The sequence below is a fragment of the Saccostrea cucullata genome, unplaced genomic scaffold (assembly GCF_032062105.1).
Source record: "Saccostrea cucullata isolate Sc308-1 unplaced genomic scaffold, CSIRO_AGI_Scuc_v1 ctg98, whole genome shotgun sequence".
Taxonomy (NCBI): Eukaryota; Metazoa; Mollusca; class Bivalvia; order Ostreida; family Ostreidae; genus Saccostrea; species Saccostrea cuccullata.
In genome coordinates, this window is record NW_026928385.1 from 319,984 (window position 1) to 336,383 (window position 16,400).

At 35.5% G+C, this 16,400-nt stretch overlaps 1 protein-coding gene and 1 long non-coding RNA gene across 5 annotated transcripts; one reads left to right on the forward strand and one right to left on the reverse strand.

Moving 5' to 3' along the window:
* Positions 1 to 1,586: 1,586 nt before the first annotated feature.
* On the reverse strand, positions 1,587 to 10,786 carry LOC134277439 (uncharacterized). 3 transcript variants are annotated; one of them, XM_062759777.1, is made up of 12 exons: positions 10,698 to 10,786; positions 9,580 to 10,547; positions 9,248 to 9,408; positions 8,674 to 8,818; positions 8,159 to 8,270; positions 7,669 to 7,764; positions 7,320 to 7,457; positions 5,454 to 5,627; positions 5,238 to 5,371; positions 4,883 to 5,151; positions 3,936 to 4,670; positions 1,587 to 3,622 (listed from the first exon to the last, which is right to left on the reverse strand). In XM_062759777.1, the coding sequence occupies exons 2-12, from the start codon at positions 10,473 to 10,475 to the stop codon at positions 3,363 to 3,365; spliced, it is 3,120 nt and encodes a 1,039-aa protein (XP_062615761.1). In that variant the 5' UTR covers positions 10,476 to 10,547; positions 10,698 to 10,786; the 3' UTR covers positions 1,587 to 3,362. The 3 variants fall into 3 exon arrangements, with proteins under 3 accessions (XP_062615761.1, XP_062615762.1, XP_062615760.1); XM_062759778.1 differs by having other exon boundaries at positions 4,883 to 5,155; positions 5,242 to 5,371; positions 9,580 to 10,749; XM_062759776.1 differs by having other exon boundaries at positions 9,580 to 10,749.
* Positions 10,787 to 12,119: 1,333 nt separating this feature from the next.
* Positions 12,120 to 16,392, forward strand: LOC134277422 (uncharacterized). 2 transcript variants are annotated; one of them, XR_009994250.1, is made up of 3 exons: positions 12,120 to 12,555; positions 13,817 to 13,842; positions 15,726 to 16,392. It is a non-coding gene; the product is annotated as an uncharacterized LOC134277422 (long non-coding RNA). The 2 variants fall into 2 exon arrangements; XR_009994251.1 differs by lacking the exon at positions 15,726 to 16,392 and adding an exon at positions 15,593 to 15,716.
* The last annotated feature ends 8 nt before the right edge of the window (positions 16,393 to 16,400 follow it).

The window sequence follows — 16,400 nt, forward strand, 5'->3', positions numbered from 1 at the left end:
ATGACTAATATAATAGATATAGCCACAACTTTTCTTTTTTTAGATGAAATGCTTTGAAACTTATAATGTAAGGATATATTAGTAGTATAGACATGACGACATGGTGAAAATAGCAAGATCTCACGCGCATGCACGTGCACTTCGCTCTGATTGGCTGCAACTAAAGTCTCAATATCTTTCTTGTTTTTTGACGAAATCCTTTGAAATTTTGAACATAGCCATGCATTAGGATATCCTACAAAATGAAATAAAGCAATTATCATGAAAACACGTGCATGCACGTGCGCTGCAATCTGATTGGCTGAAACTTTAAACAGCTATAACTCCCTTAGTTTTCAACCAAACAGGATGGGATTTGGAATATAGATAGATATAATAGACTTCTACAAGTAGGTATGGTCACCATGCACATTCATACACGTGTGTGTATATGTACTGCAATCTGATTGGCTGAAACTTTAAACAGCTATAACTCCCTTAGTTTTCACCCAAACGTGGTAGAATTTAGAACATAGATAGATGTAATGGACTTCTACAAGATGGTATGGTCACCATGCTCATGTATGCACGTGCGTGCACGTGAAATGAGTAAAATCAAACATACACTTGAATGAGCGTATTTTTAAAATAATTTTGGATTAAATACTTTAATTTTCAGTGTATTAAAAATATAGATTGTGTAGACAAGATGATATGGTCATGACGCAAATGCATTCACATGTGCACGCGTGCAATGCTAAAGTTTAAATGTTTTTTGCACACTTCTTTATAAATGTTGTTAAAAATCTCAGATGCATAGAGTTTGTCTTATTTAATGAAGCTTACAGGGAATATGGCACCAAAAAAGAGTTTGGAAGCGTTTGGGGAACATCTGTAACGGTCCCCGTTACAATTAGCACTAGTTCCTGCATTGTGTTTGATTCGGTATAATAAAAAAATCACTGCATGAATGTTCCGGAGACATGAAGATTTCTTCGCCCATGAAAAATCATATTCCCTCGGGCGTTGCCATCAGGGAATATCATTTTTCATGGGCGAAGAAATCATCATGTCTCCCGAACATTCATGCAATAATTGTATAGTGTCGAGTTGAAGGCCATTACAAGTGGGTTTTTTCTTCTTCTAAAATCAGCCTTCATACAGTGTTAAAAACAAAAAAATTACCATTTGGAGTGTTATACTTAGTACAGTTGTAGTACTTGAGTAGCTTTTAAGAAGTTTATTATCATCAGTTTGTTTTGAACGAATTATATGCACATTTTTTAAAGAAATGCATCGCTCCTTGAAAATGACACGAACAAAAGTTGTTATGAATTTTTGCACCTTTTTTAATTATTGCATTCACGATTGAAATTTTCTGCCTTTACTTAGGTTTCTGGTCTCTCGATATTGATATCTTCACTTTGAAGTTTCCACTAACCTAAATTGTAATCCAGTCGAAATTAATGCAAGTTAAACTACAAAGAGCAGAACTTAACCTCGAGCAAATCTTCGCAGCCTTTATTCCATCCTCCCCCTCTCCTTGCAGGTAAGATGTAATTTTATTTCTGTTCATAAAAACAAAATACACTGTATAAAACATTTTTTTGATTGTTTAGAAGACTCGTATCATCGAAATATAACATACATACTTTATATAACATGCATACCTTGGATGAGATGCAATGATTTAATGATACATGTAGTTTATTATAAGTAATACATACAGTTCATCGTAAGATAAAATAATCCTCACAGTACACAGCATTATAAGAGGGTTAACTCAAACTGAATGAAAGTACATGTTTATATGAAATCGGCCACAGAAATGATACGTCAGGAAGAAGGAAAATGTTATTAGTGATATCATAGCATAATTTTTAATTGAAAAGTTTTCAACCTTTAATGGAAAATATTTGCTGTAAACTATGACTATCAGTAAAATTGAAAAGATTTCGTACAGACTTGCAATGCATATACATGTAGTATGAATACATTCTTCGTACAAGATCTACAATGAACTGAATGAAAGTTCTCACAAACAGATCTCCTTACACACCCCTTACATGTGCATTGATAAAGATAAATATAACAGGATGTTTGTGAAATAATATGCACCCGGCAGCAACAAAATTCGAAAAAGCTATTCAGCATAAAGTTCACAGTCAAGGTCACAAGGTAATTGGCCTTGATGTCATCTGAAAGAACTTTTAAATTTGTGGAGTATGCATAACAAATATGAAGCCTCCATTTTTCATTGTTGAAAAGTTACTGCGAAGGTTAAAACTGACAACAGACAGATAAACAGACAGACAGGACAAAAACAATAAGCATCCCGATCTTTCGACTTGGGTGCATAAAAATTCCATAAATAACATATTCAAAAAAGTTATGATACTTAAAAATATTTTCATCTGTTATCTTTTGTATACAGTTTAAACGTCAATTTGGGATGTGTACAAAAATATTTTAAAGCCGTTAAGTCCGATTCTAATCGCTAATTGTTAGGTCACACAAAAATAATCCTACGACGATATCGCTATTTGCAATGACGTGAAAATTAAATTTATCGCATATATCTCATTATGTGAAGAACAAACCCGAACTTTTTTTCACAACAAAGTACTTATACCTGTACACGGACAATAATTTACTTTTTAGCCTTCGTTAATAAATTTCCTTAAAAAAAATCTTTAAAAATATCTGATTTTCCTTTATTCTTTTAAATGTGCATATTATTATAAAAGTACTATGGATGATATTCAATTATGAAGCCTCTCTCTTTTATAATTCAAAAGTTATTGCAAAAGTTCGAAAAAGCTACTTTCATCATATAGGTCACAGTCAAGGTCACAAGGTCATTTACCTTGGTGTCATTTGAAAGAAGTTTATTAGTGGAGTAAGTATACATGTATCAAATGTGTATCAAATATGAAGTCTCTATCTTTCATTGTTCAAAAGTTACTGCGAAGGTTAAAATTGACAACAGACAGACAGTACAAAAACAGTAAGCATCCCGATCTTTCAACCTGGGTGCATAAAAATTCTATAAATAACATATTCAAAAAAGTTAGACTACTTAAAAATGTTTTCATCGATCTGATATCTTTTGTATACATTTTAAACGTCAATTTGGGATGTGTAAAAATATTTTAAGCATCTTTAATTCTACATGACAAAATGTTTTTGGACTTATACAAAAAAAATGAAGCCTGAAAAACATCAATTAAGAACATACTACTAAGTAGTTCCCAATTTCAAGGTTTCCAAGACAAATTTGATTATCATATCAAACTTTAAATATTTCTGTTGACTCCGAGCTATCGAGAGTTAAACTCTGTGTTTTCTAGATACAGTAACACTAATTTGATCATTTGTATCTGTTAAACTCTGTCATATGTGATGATATACTCCGGGTAGCACTGATTTGGTTCATAAACAACGAATTCTCGGAAGAGCCACCTCCCCTCTACAATGATCGAGTCGTAATTACAGTGTTCCCCAATCACGCAGGTGGTGGTCTTACAGGTACTGCAGGGAGGGTGTTTATAGGACTGTTCCTGTCCGGATACAAACGGATTACCGATCAACAGACGGACCAGCAGCATCTGTAGACCCTTCTGTTGACGATGGGATTTGTCATCTGAAACAAGCAATACAAGTCATGAAGCTCTAAACTTGTGAGTGGATGATAAAGTTTAGCATCCTTTGTTCACTTGGCCATGTTGACATTTAAATAAAGGAAAAATAATCATTTGTGGGAATTAAAGTTATCCATTTCATCACAGGGCCAGTAAACCTTAAGAATATTTTCTTTTAAATACTAATTTTTTAATAGCTTTAAAATGTAACTTTTAAATGTTTAACAACTTGATGTCGTGATAAAGATTCAGATGAAGTTAACTTAGGACCAGATACAATTTCTAGATATAACAATAAAAGTTCAGATTACATACCTGTGTACTGGTCAGCTTTTGTAGAACTTTCACCACAGTAAATGCCCTGACCAAATAACAACCTATCGGAAGATTTTCTCGGGTCTATGCCCTTTTTGGTAATATTCTCAATGAAAGACGACTTGGTACCATGAAATACATAATGTTCATTTATATCTAAATATAAACTAGTGTTTAGAAGTTTTGGCATTTTTAATGTTGTTAAAATGCCACCTTTTTGAGTTACTGTTTCAATTCTGGGATAACTGTTTAAACCACTTCTTAACATTTGCCGAATGATCCGTTCTCTTTGTTGTGAGTAATGTGAAAACAGTTCTATGCTTTCAACCCTTTCGATTTTGGTCACTTTGATGCCTTGATGACCCAAACCCTTAGCGTCAGCACCGTGTCCGACGTGTGCCTGATCCCACGTCTGTTCTACCATTTCACTTATAGCTTTAAAGGTATCGCTGTCGACCATATTAACCCGGCAAAAGTCCTTCTTCTGTTTCAAATAATATTTGATATCATAGCCCCCTCTGAACTCTTTCCAGTACAGGGGCGTCTTCTGATGTTCCAGCACCTCTCTCCAGTAGCCTTCAGTGCCCTTCTTGGACCGCGGCCCCATCCACCGCTTTGGTCTCGATTGGCTGGTTGTCTCTACTGGCTCTGCTGAGAAGCTGTCCAATAACAAAGCCCTGGTTTTATTGGCTAAGGCCTGGACATCATCTCGGTGTCCCATGATAACGTATTTATCTGGAAAACAGATATGAGACTGCACATACCAGGTAAAGTCTTAGATTCATGTGTAATTTAAAAAAAAACTCAATTAATTGATAAAAGCAATGCATTTAGACATGAACATGATGAAACGATATACTTTTAAAAGACACGATATCATATGCATGTCTTCAGAATGTATTTAATTTAATGTAATACGCCAAAATAATTTAATGAAGACTAATTACCCGAATCTATTTTCAGTATGACATCCATTGTTCTCACTGCCTCAAAAATATCTTGTTTGTCCTCCCGAGTTATTTTATCTATTAAGCCTTTATTTTGTATAATTTCTTTAGAGAGAAATAGACGTTCCACTTCTTCATTGATTTTCTTTCGCAAGTCTTTCAATCCCTGTGAGTTTTCCCCAGAAAGGAGAAGGTCTGGCAAGAATAGACTAACATGTTTCACACTTTCATCTTCTTTTCCTTCCTGCAGTGAGGTCGGTGATCCTCTCCTGCCTATAACGTACAAAGAAGACTATAGTTTTGAATGAATATGGAAAAAAATGACAACAATCTGATATTAAACCAACGGACAGACATACGGAACATATGAGGAAGAAGCGTGCCTAGCCTCTGAAGTTTCGATTTTTTCGACACAATCCTATGAAAACGCTCAAGTTCCTCATCAAACTCTTGTCTTTCGCCTGAGTCATAAATTACAAAGACAATTTTCTGGAAAAAAGCAACAAAAAGCGTTATATGTTTGTGCTTTTCTGTTATGAAAGAAATAAATGACTTTTATCAAATCAGATACCTTGAGTCTTGTTCTGCCTTTAGACCAAGTAACACATTCTTCCACCATGATTTTCGCCACCATATTATCCGGAAACTTGAGTAGTTTTCCGGTTCCAACCGCAGGGAAGGCTATACTATCCAACTGATTATCCTCACAGTGAGAGAGACACTTCTTAATTACTTCCCTTAAACTCTGGAAAGTGACATTTATTACATACAATCACCAACAATTTAAATAACCTACTAGAAACTACTATAAGGACCATTTGAGATGTCTCAGAGACATCATTTTGCAACCTTCATGTTCATGACGTACCTGTTCGTGAAATCAATCTACAATCTACCTCTCATTGAAATCATTCTGAAACCTACCTGTTCACGGAATCACATCATTCAGCAACCTACATGTTCCGCAACCTACGTGTTCATGTCATCATTTTGTAACCTACATTTTCATTGACATCATTCTACAACCTACATGGTTATGAATCATTCTGTTATCTGCCTAATCATGACTACATTCTACAACCTATCTGTTCATAACATCATTCTGCAACCTACTTGTTCATGACATCATTCCGCAACCTACCTGTTCATGACTACATTCTACAACCTATCTGTTTAAGACATCATTCTACAACCTACCTGTTCATGATATATTCTACAACCTACTAGTACCTGTTCATGACATCAATCTACAACTTACCTGTTCATGAAATCATTCTACAACCTACCTGTTCATGATATATTCTACAACCTACTAGTACCTGTTCATGACATCATTCTACAACTTACCTGTTCATGAAATCAATCTACAACCTACCTGTTCATGATATATTCTACAACCTACTAGTACCTGTTCATGACATCATTCTACAACTTACCTGTTCATGAAATCATTCTACAACCTACCTGTTCATGAAATCATTCTACAACCTACCTGTTCATGACATCATTCTACAACCTACCTGTTTATGACATCATTCTACAACCTACCTGTTCATGAAATCATTCTACAACCTACCTATTCATGACTACATTCTACAACCTATCTAATCATGGCATCATTCTACAACCTATCTAATCATGGCATCATTCTGCGGCCTTGTTCATGACATTCTACAACCTACCTGTTCATGACATAATTCTACAACCTACCTGTTCATGAATCATATTGTAATCTACCTGTTCAGGACTACATTCTACAACCTACTTGTTCAAGACATTCTACAACCTACCTGTTCATGACATCATTCTACAACCTACCTGTTCATGACTACATTCTACAACCTACTTGTCCAAGACATTCTACAACCTACCTGTTCATGACTACATTCTACAACCTACTTGTCCAAGACATTCTACAACCTACCTGTTCATGACATCATTCTACAACCTATCTGTTCATGACATCATTCCAGAACCTACCTGTTCATGACACCATTCTGCAACCTACCTAATCATTTCATCATTCTGCAACCTATCTGTTTATGATATATTCTACAACCTACCTGTTCATGACATCATTCTACAACCTACCTGTTCATCAAAAGGCTTTTGATTCAGTGGAATGGAATTTTTTTAATTAATACTCTCATAAATATAACTTCGGATGACATCATTCTACAACCTACCTGTTCTTGACATCATTCTACAACCTACCTGTTCATGACATCATTCTACAACCTACCTGTTCATGATATATTCTACAACCTACCTGTTCATGACATCATTCTACAACCTACCTGTTCATGACATCATTCTACAACCTACCTGTTCTTGACATCATTCTACAACCTACCTGTTCATGACATCATTCTACAACCTACCTGTTCATGACATCATTCTACAACCTACCTGTTCTTGACATCATTCTACAACCTACCTGTTCATGGCTTTTGCTGTTTTCTCTATTCCAGTCCTCCAGTACTATGTTACAGACAAACTTACAGAGGTGTGTCAGTTGCCCAGAGCTCTTTGTCAGAACAACGTTTTCTATTTCATCATATTCTTCTTCAAAATCCTTTAATGGAGACGAAAACACGACTACACTTTAAATCCTTAAACTTAAGCCATTTCAATATATCTGTGGTAAACGCCAACTTTTTCCGGTATACTTTTTCAGTTTTTGCATATTTTTGTCATTAATTAGATAACCCAATCAAGTATTTATAAAGAGTACTAGTATTAAAAATTCTATGAATTTTTAGCATTTACATGTAGAATCAGTCTACCTTTTTTAATTGTCGAGAGGCCAAAGAGAACAAACGTGGTAACATTCCGTATCTCCACATGGAGGATTTACGAAGAACATTGACCAGAACTGAAGCCTACAGAAATTAATATTCTAATAATAAAGTCTAAAATCGAGCATGGGGAAAATTCATTACAGAGAAATCAAATAAGAGAATCCTTTTCATTTAAATAAAAGCGTTATCTTCTATTCTTTCAGCATGAGACAGTGTACTACAATTACAGTCCTACCATTTTTATATCAATACCAAGATACCCATCAGTCATTAAAAAAACGTGTTTTCTACGATAAACAGAGTATAGAATTGACCTTTCTCCTTGTCAGACCTATAACAGTATTAAATATTAAAAAAAAAACAAAAAAAACAAAAACAAAAACAAAAAAAAAACAATCTACCTGTTCATGATAGCATTCTACAACTGTTCTGTTCATGCAACCATTCATGACATAATTCGAGCTCCTAACTTTACCTTCTCCTTGACCACGCTGCCGTCCTTGACCTGGAGTTCTGTGGCGCCCACTGTCAGACTCTTCTCCTCCAACAAATTAGATAACGACTTCGATCTGGCAACAGGTGACGGACTGAAATAATATCAACAAACTCTTATTTCTTTCAGCTAATTTATAATATTCAGTATCAGATCGTCCCCCGCGTGGCGCAATGGTTCGAATCCCACTATGGGACGTGGAGACCGGTCCTTCGGAACCGAGGTCCCGTGTCGCAGTAGATGCTGCCACGAAAAAGATCCCTCCCTGCTCAGTGACCCCGAGTGCCGAGTATCAATAGGACAAATTTTGAATCTCTCCATCGGCAAGTGGTGGCATCTCCATATAAGTGAAAAAATTCTCGAAAGGGACATTAAACAATATATACGAGGTACAATCAATCAATCAATATCAGGTCATCTTTTAATTATACAAATACGTGCAGGTGTGAATTAGAGTGTTCTGTTATATTTTTTAAGGATGTAAACAGGAATATTACCCGGTAGAATTGTCTTCGATGTATCTGACTTCCACCTTTTTTTCGCTGTCGACGATATCAATGAAGGTAGCATATTTCTCCTCCAGGTTTCTTATCTCACGTTTTCCCTTCTTTGAATTTAAGCATCTTGTGATTATGCCTTGATCTGTGACGCATGCAAATGTTAAAAATAAGATAATTCTTTGAATAGTTAAACACATAGGTACGTACAAAATAATTTTTACTTTCAGACTTTCCAATTTATCAAAGAAGATTAACTTTCCATTTTAAGTTATCTCTGTGTGTTTACATATCAAAAATCCTTATTACAAGTATCTTGATTTTCAAAGGAAAATTTGAATATGTTTAACCTTTATGTCTCAAGTAAACGTCATCAAATAAGAAATTTACTATATTTTAAACAATAAATTGTCTGCATAGTCTCCGACTTTAACAGAACACTGTTTGCAATTATTTTATTATCATCAAAGACGACGAAAGTTGGGGTTTGTTTGTTTTTTGTTTTATATTTATGTAATCGATGAATTAAAATAAAATTGTTATTTATTTAAAAAAATAAAGCATAGGATTTTACCATTCTTGTTAAAGTCGGCGAAGGTCAATTTGATATCCTTGATTTTCTCTGTTATTGTCTGTATCCGGGTTCTCAGAGTGTGGTCATCCGTGAACTTGATCGTCAATGTGTCCTCACAGTCAGAATGGGTTTCCGTTATATCTACCGTTTCCGGGTTCTGTCTGGGATAAAGTATTTCACATACACGTGATAAGTCTTAAAATGTGTACATAGTGCAAATCTTGTTCCGTATTATGTGAGAAGGTAAGCAAGAACTCAAGCAATTCTATATAATCTGAGGGTCATTCTGTGAAAGGTAGGAATAGTTACAGTGATAAATAACAATAGCTTACTTCACTTCTTCTTTCAATCGTGTCAGCTCTTCCTTCAGACTGGAAGTCTTGCACATTAATCTGGCCTTGGCGCCACTCAGTATTATGGTACGTATGGGTTTGTGGGCGTTGAGCACGCCTCTCAGTTTGTCGGCGGCTTTCTGGACATCCTCTGTAAGTCCCTCTACCTCCACGACTGACTCAGTGTGGACGATCTCAATCACGACCATCAGGGATTTCTGGAGGGCCTGTGTCTCCACATCCCATGTTTCTGACGTGAATAGTTCTACATTGTGGGGAGCGAAAGGTACATTCAGTTTTCTGAAACAGTCCAGGGTATTTTGCAGAGCTTCTTTTGCATCTTTCTCCGAAAAGGCTAAACAGTGTACAGCTGGATCGGTGAGATTTTGGTTTTCTATGAATACACGGAAAATTTGACTGGCTGTTTGGCCTCTTTGCCTAAGTTTCTCCATACAACCCTCCTGCTTAAGTACATGAAGTCTGTTCGCACTCACTGGCTCAGACAAAGTGCATACATTGTTAAGACGTTGTAGATACTCTAGGTTGTGTTCCAGCACTAGCTCTTTTGGACCTCGAAGCACTATTGAACATGTCTCTTCACGGAAGCTCACTGATAAGTTAGAAACATTTGATTCAATGGATGCCATTTTCATTAAAAGACAGTGATGTTTTGTTTTGCATTTAATGGTTTTCTCTATTGTGTTGTCATGTTGTGCTGCTGAGGTGTTGCCTTGTTGTCTTGTTGTGCTGACGACGACTTCCTCGTACAAGTGTTCCTCGTCGTTAATCTCGTCACCCCTGTCTTCTGTCCTTTGTACGACTTCGATTTCCTCACTCTCGCTCTCATTGTCGCTATCACTCTCTATGATTTTAATATTTCCTTGGCCAGCTGCCATCTTATCAAATCGAAAGTACAAACCAAAAAGTCCAATCACTACACGAATATTGTCATCATTTTTTTCCCTTTTCTTTATATAAAAGAAAACATCCTTATAAATAACAATGCAATTCCTATCCAAGAAAAACTTCACTCAGGAAAATAGGGATAATATAATAAATATTTTTCCTCGTATCTAAATTCGTTATCAACACAAATAATTGTTATCTCTTGTCCATACCTTTTGCTTCTGAAATACCTGTATTCATAACGTAGTAATACTTTCGGTTTGAAAGCTCATTTCTTAAAATCGCTTACTTTCGATTTAATTTTTAGTGGCTATTTAAATGTAATGCGCGTTGTGGTTAATCTAATATTACACCCTGCTATGTGCACGATAGCAATTCCTTTATCCTTTATTAGATTCGTTTTTTTTTTACCCCCCCCCCCCCCCAAATTAATTACTGCTGCAGGAATTTTGGAATAGTTGCCATAGTTACTCTTATACAGGTTAGTTTGGTGATTTGAAAAACATCACAGGCAACGTATTTCTTTTATACATATTGCAGTTATCGAACCTTACATGTGGAAAACGATTAAAGAAAAAAAATTAAACAGTGGAGAAAAGGACATGAAAAGAGTCAAGGATATATTAGTAGTATTCATACTATTCCTATAAATATGTAAAAGTAGACATCATCTATTATTTTTATAGATTCGTGATATAATGAAATTATGAGTTGAATAAATCGGAAGGGTAGGATGTCCGTCCGTCCGTTACGCTTTGAGGTACCCGGCCATCTCTTATCTGCAATTCCTCTTACAGGCCTACCACTGATTGTAATTAAATGAAACTTTGCCATTATAACCATATGGGAGGCGGGGGTTTCATTGAGTGAAGTCAATGCCCATATAGTACCTCTAGTTATACATGTACCTGCGCTTGAAAAGCGTGAGGGTAATTAGTGATCGGGATGCCCGTCCGTCTGTTACGCTCTGGGGTACCCATCTCTTATCCGCAACTCTTCTTTTACCACTGAATGTTTAATGATACTTTCAGGGTTTTTTTTTATCACAAAATGCCATTGTGCACCTCCTATATATTTTACCTTTTGATCTGTCACTTATTTCGAGTTTCCCAGTGGAAAACATGGACTTTGCCTTTATAACCTTATGGGAGGCGAGGTGGGGGTGGGGTATCGTTTCGTGAGCCTATTGCTCACAGTACCTCTAGTGTTGTTTTCATGTGCAGTTATGGATTGAAAAGTTTTGATACAGCGTACTATGTCATATGATCTCTTTTGGATACAATTTTCAATGGAATAGTCCTCAGTGTTGTTATTTACTTTTTAAGGAAATATATATAGAAAGAAAAGTGTTCTGTCATCTTTCGTCAAGTGTAGAATATGATCAAAATAAGATGACTACATCTATAATATTGTAATCAATCTGTATTAATATCTGTAAATTTAGAGACTGAAGTTTTATTTATGTTGTGTGTAAAAAAATTAATTTGTAGATTGGTTTCAGGATAAACGAAAAGACCCTGATTCTATATCGGTGGGAGGGGGGGGGGTCCGGTCTTTCAGCTCCATATGGTTGAGGACTCTGAATTTCATCAGTTCCGCCTGCATACTATCATCTTGTATGATAACATGCTAATGAGAAATTCATGAATTGATTCAAGATATGGTCTGTCCAAGCATAGAGTATTTAGAGATAAAAACACACCTTGGAATTTAGTGATAAACATTGAATCTATGGGTGTGTCGCACAGGATATGCTTTGATCGTGTACAGTAGTAATGGAGAGCGGATCTCAAGGCCACGATTTATAACAGAATGTGCTGGGTGTAATGGTTGATGAGTCCGCGACAAAAGGCGCCGTCGACCGTAACACCCAAGACATTTAAATATGTAAGTTAGCCCGTTGTCCACCCTCGACAGAATATTGTAAAGGTACGATAGAGCAGTGACGAGGTGTGATTTCTGTGTAAGAAAGTATAGCGATAGAAAGGTGGACTCTCTAGAAATGTTAATTAATTCATGGAGAAATATTGATCGATGCTAACCAATATCTGAGTACATGACGATGCACAGGTAGGTGGAATTTCTCAATAACTATCTATTTCTCCATTTAAATTTTTTTTTCTCAAGATTCTAACTTCGGACTAGGGCCTACTTTGAATAAGGAAGCACAAGTGTCGTTAGACTAATGAACCGTGTAATAAATTGGGGTAAGTTTGGTGAAGATTCTATCATCAACTGAGTAAAGTAGAAGCTGGATACCTATTTGGATTGTAGTATTGACTACATCAGTATATGGTAAACACTGGTAAATATAGCTCTGCTTTTTCTGTAAAAGACTGAGTCTGAGAAATATAATGAATTGAAACTCTATAATAGCAAGCTTGGAGCATTTAAGTTTTAGAATATATGTATATATAGAGCCCATGTAAACAGTACGGGGAAGTTGTACACATGAATTTAATCCGCTTTTGTCGTCCTTCGTGTCCCCCAGACGTTTAAATGGATTATAAGTGCCATCATTTTATAAGAATTTACAGTGTCCAATTCACGATAACATTTAGAAATTTAAATAAATTAGTTTGGGTTCCCCATAGTTCCTGTTGCACGGTGTATTATGCAATACTTTTTCATTATTTAGATAAATTTATAAGCAACCTGTTTTCCTCCTTCACCTGTTAACTTCAGTCTCCCGTTTTCAGAGAAAACTTGTCAAAAGATTATGTAATGTTCAACATAGTTTATTTCATATTGTTCGTCATATATGTTCGTTGTTAATATGATTACATTCAGAGCGGCCATACACAAGACTAGTAATTTGAATGTTATTAGAAAGTGTAACAAATGTAATAAGCTATGACATAACACGATATAAATACCTGAGGTTATACAACTTTTTCTAAGCATTGCAGTTTATTGATTGTGATATATGATACTGTGTTGAGGCCATAAAATCATTCCAACTACATGTACATGAATGACTTAATAGAAATTGAAAACCGGTCACCCGTAGAGCGACACATTAACTAAACTTTACACGTCAAACTTATGTCGAGGCATGGATTTATACAATCATCTAACACGTTTCCAATCTACACCATATTAATTCTATTATTGCTGATCTCTTTATGTTTCGAAGTTACTGCTATAACGAAATACGGTAAAAATATTTCAAAACATTTGTAAACGATTAAGAGGTTGCTTTATTTTTCTTTAGAGACAGGAACAGATATATAGGCCTATAGTTTACGAATTCACCTTCTCTGATAAATAAATGTAAGTGGTATTTCAATGTATTTTAAAATCATTAATTATACTTTATTTGTTATTGTAGGTATCTACAGAATCTTGATGAGAAAGGTAAATCACTCCTACTCTTCTGTTTAAACTTTCTTCAATATTTAAATATGATTTATACAAGAACCTTAAAAATCTTGTACTTCATTTGTGTGATAGTGTAATTAATTGGAGTTGTAACGGGGAGAAGTCTTCCTTTGAATAACTTTTTTTTCTTTTATCAAATTTTATTATGTGGCCTTAATTTGTGTTTGATATGGAAAAGGGACCAACTTATAACAAACAAACAAACAAAAAAAAAAAAAAAAAAACAAAAAAAAAAAAAAAAACGATATTTTCTTTTGATTCTTCTGTTAACTTTTTTATTTAAAAGCATATTTTCAAAACTGCTTAGCCTGCGTAGAAATATTTCAATGGAATGATTGAATAATCGATGCGATCTTTAAATATTTTTTTGTACGATTTGTAATGAAATCTGAAGAATTTTAAGGTTACCTGTACATGTTTATGAGTTACTCAGGTGACATCGCTATCCCGTATCCTCTGTTTTGGGGTATTTTTTGTATATTTCGATCTCTGGATATTCAGCAAGTGAATAATACATGAACACAGAAAGACATGGAACTGTAATAAAACTATGAGAATTGCATTTCCGTTGTTTGGTCCTAGAGTGCAGGGGCTGTCATGTACATATGTCTTTATATTCTAAAACTCTATATACTGTCGATTATAGAGAACAGGTTTCACATTCTGTGATAATAAACACAGAGTCTTCGCCAAAGACTATAGAATTTTTGTTTCGTGATTCCAGAGTCTTGGTCAAATAGTACAATTCCTGTAACTGATTCCAGAGTTCTGTAACTGATTCCAGAGTTTCTTGGTGAGACCGAGTTACTCAGGGAATTAAAAACTTGATCCACCCATGTAAAGATAAATGTTATATGAAGCTTTGTAAATGTTGTATCACTATTCATATTTTTTGTAAAGGGGGGGGGAGACTTTCTAAGTTTTGGAAGCTTTTCCAATCGCTCTGACATATCAATACAGGACCATAGGAAGTAATTTCATTTCGGGGGCACCACCGATACCCAAAACTAATTGACAAGGTCATCAGACTTTTTTATTGAGAGTGGACGAGCATTTAGTACACGGATCTATCCTTTCTATAGTAAAGATGTACTGTTTACGGCAGAAATATTGGGGGCACGTCCCCCATGCCCCTTCCGTTCCTACGGCCAATAAAAGGTATATGTTCAAAACTATTACAAAGAAAAAGTTAAGATAACGAACAAATAGTGATTGATCTCTTTACATAATACAAACCCGTGAGGTGGCCATAAAACAGGGACCTCTGAAAATTACGGAGGTGGGATCAGGTGCGTAAGAAGAGGAAGTATCCTCTGTAGTCTAAATCTCCACGGTAAAATACGTTTATTCATTTTTATGAACACATTGTTAAACACACTTCATTGATTTATTTGCAACTGATGTTCATCGTTAGTTAAATATCTGTAAGATGTAGGACTGCATATACCTTTTATATACCTGTATAACCGATCGGTTCCCTTATTCAGTGACAATGTATCTGTTGTTTCTTTATCGTAGAGGTTACTTAAATGTTACATGTATCTAAACACAGTATCACCCTTTATCTAACAACTCTTTTTCTTTTACACAAGATTCATTTAGCACTGTGTGTATCGGGTTCGTCAGAGCCTTACCTAAGGCATATGGATGTGTGACGTCATCAATTATATACCTGATTTATTAAGAAAGGTGTGGCTATTTACAATGTGCGATTTGTTTGCGTTAGGTGACGGTCATGCACAGAAGGAACACCCTATTATATAACTTGGAATGTTGTTCACCATTTCGTTTGATTTTACATATAAAACAAAGACTGACTGAGAATTGAGAAGCTAGCAGGCTCTTTTTACCATTTTCAGATGAAGTCCTGTAGAGTTCTGACGTTCTTAGTGATTGTCCTGTCTTGAAGATAGTGTCCAACACGAAAGAATGAAACCAAAGAAGCTATACATATCACGGTACATCGAAAGTACATTTGCCGCTTTTGTTATTGGAGCATGCGTGTTTACCGTTATAACGACAATATCAACATCCTCCAAACGCAAGGCATCACACGCGAACAGAAGTCCGAATGCATTAAGACAAGAGCGAGAGTCATTTTTGTTCTCTTTATTGCGGGGAAGTAAGAGCGCTAAACAAGAAGATATGAAAGAACAACCACAATTAATTGATAGTTACCCTGACCATACGAGAGAATGGTTTAACAGGACTACTGCCAAAAAATTCATCCCCGTAGGACCACATCCTAATCTCACTACACCCATCATATCTAATACTCATATATGTAACTCATCGGAGGTAGATATCTTGATTTATTTTCATAGTTTATGGAGTCATTTCGAGCACCGTAGAATACTTCGCGAGTCCTGGGCCAATAAGAACGTGTTCTCAGACATCAAAGTGAGAACAATTTTCATTCTTGGAAAACCACCGACCAAGGAGGAGCAGTTAATGATAGTGAACGAGAATTTGAATACTCGGGATATCGTACAGGGTAACTTTGAAGATACTCACGGAAATTTAACACTTAAAAG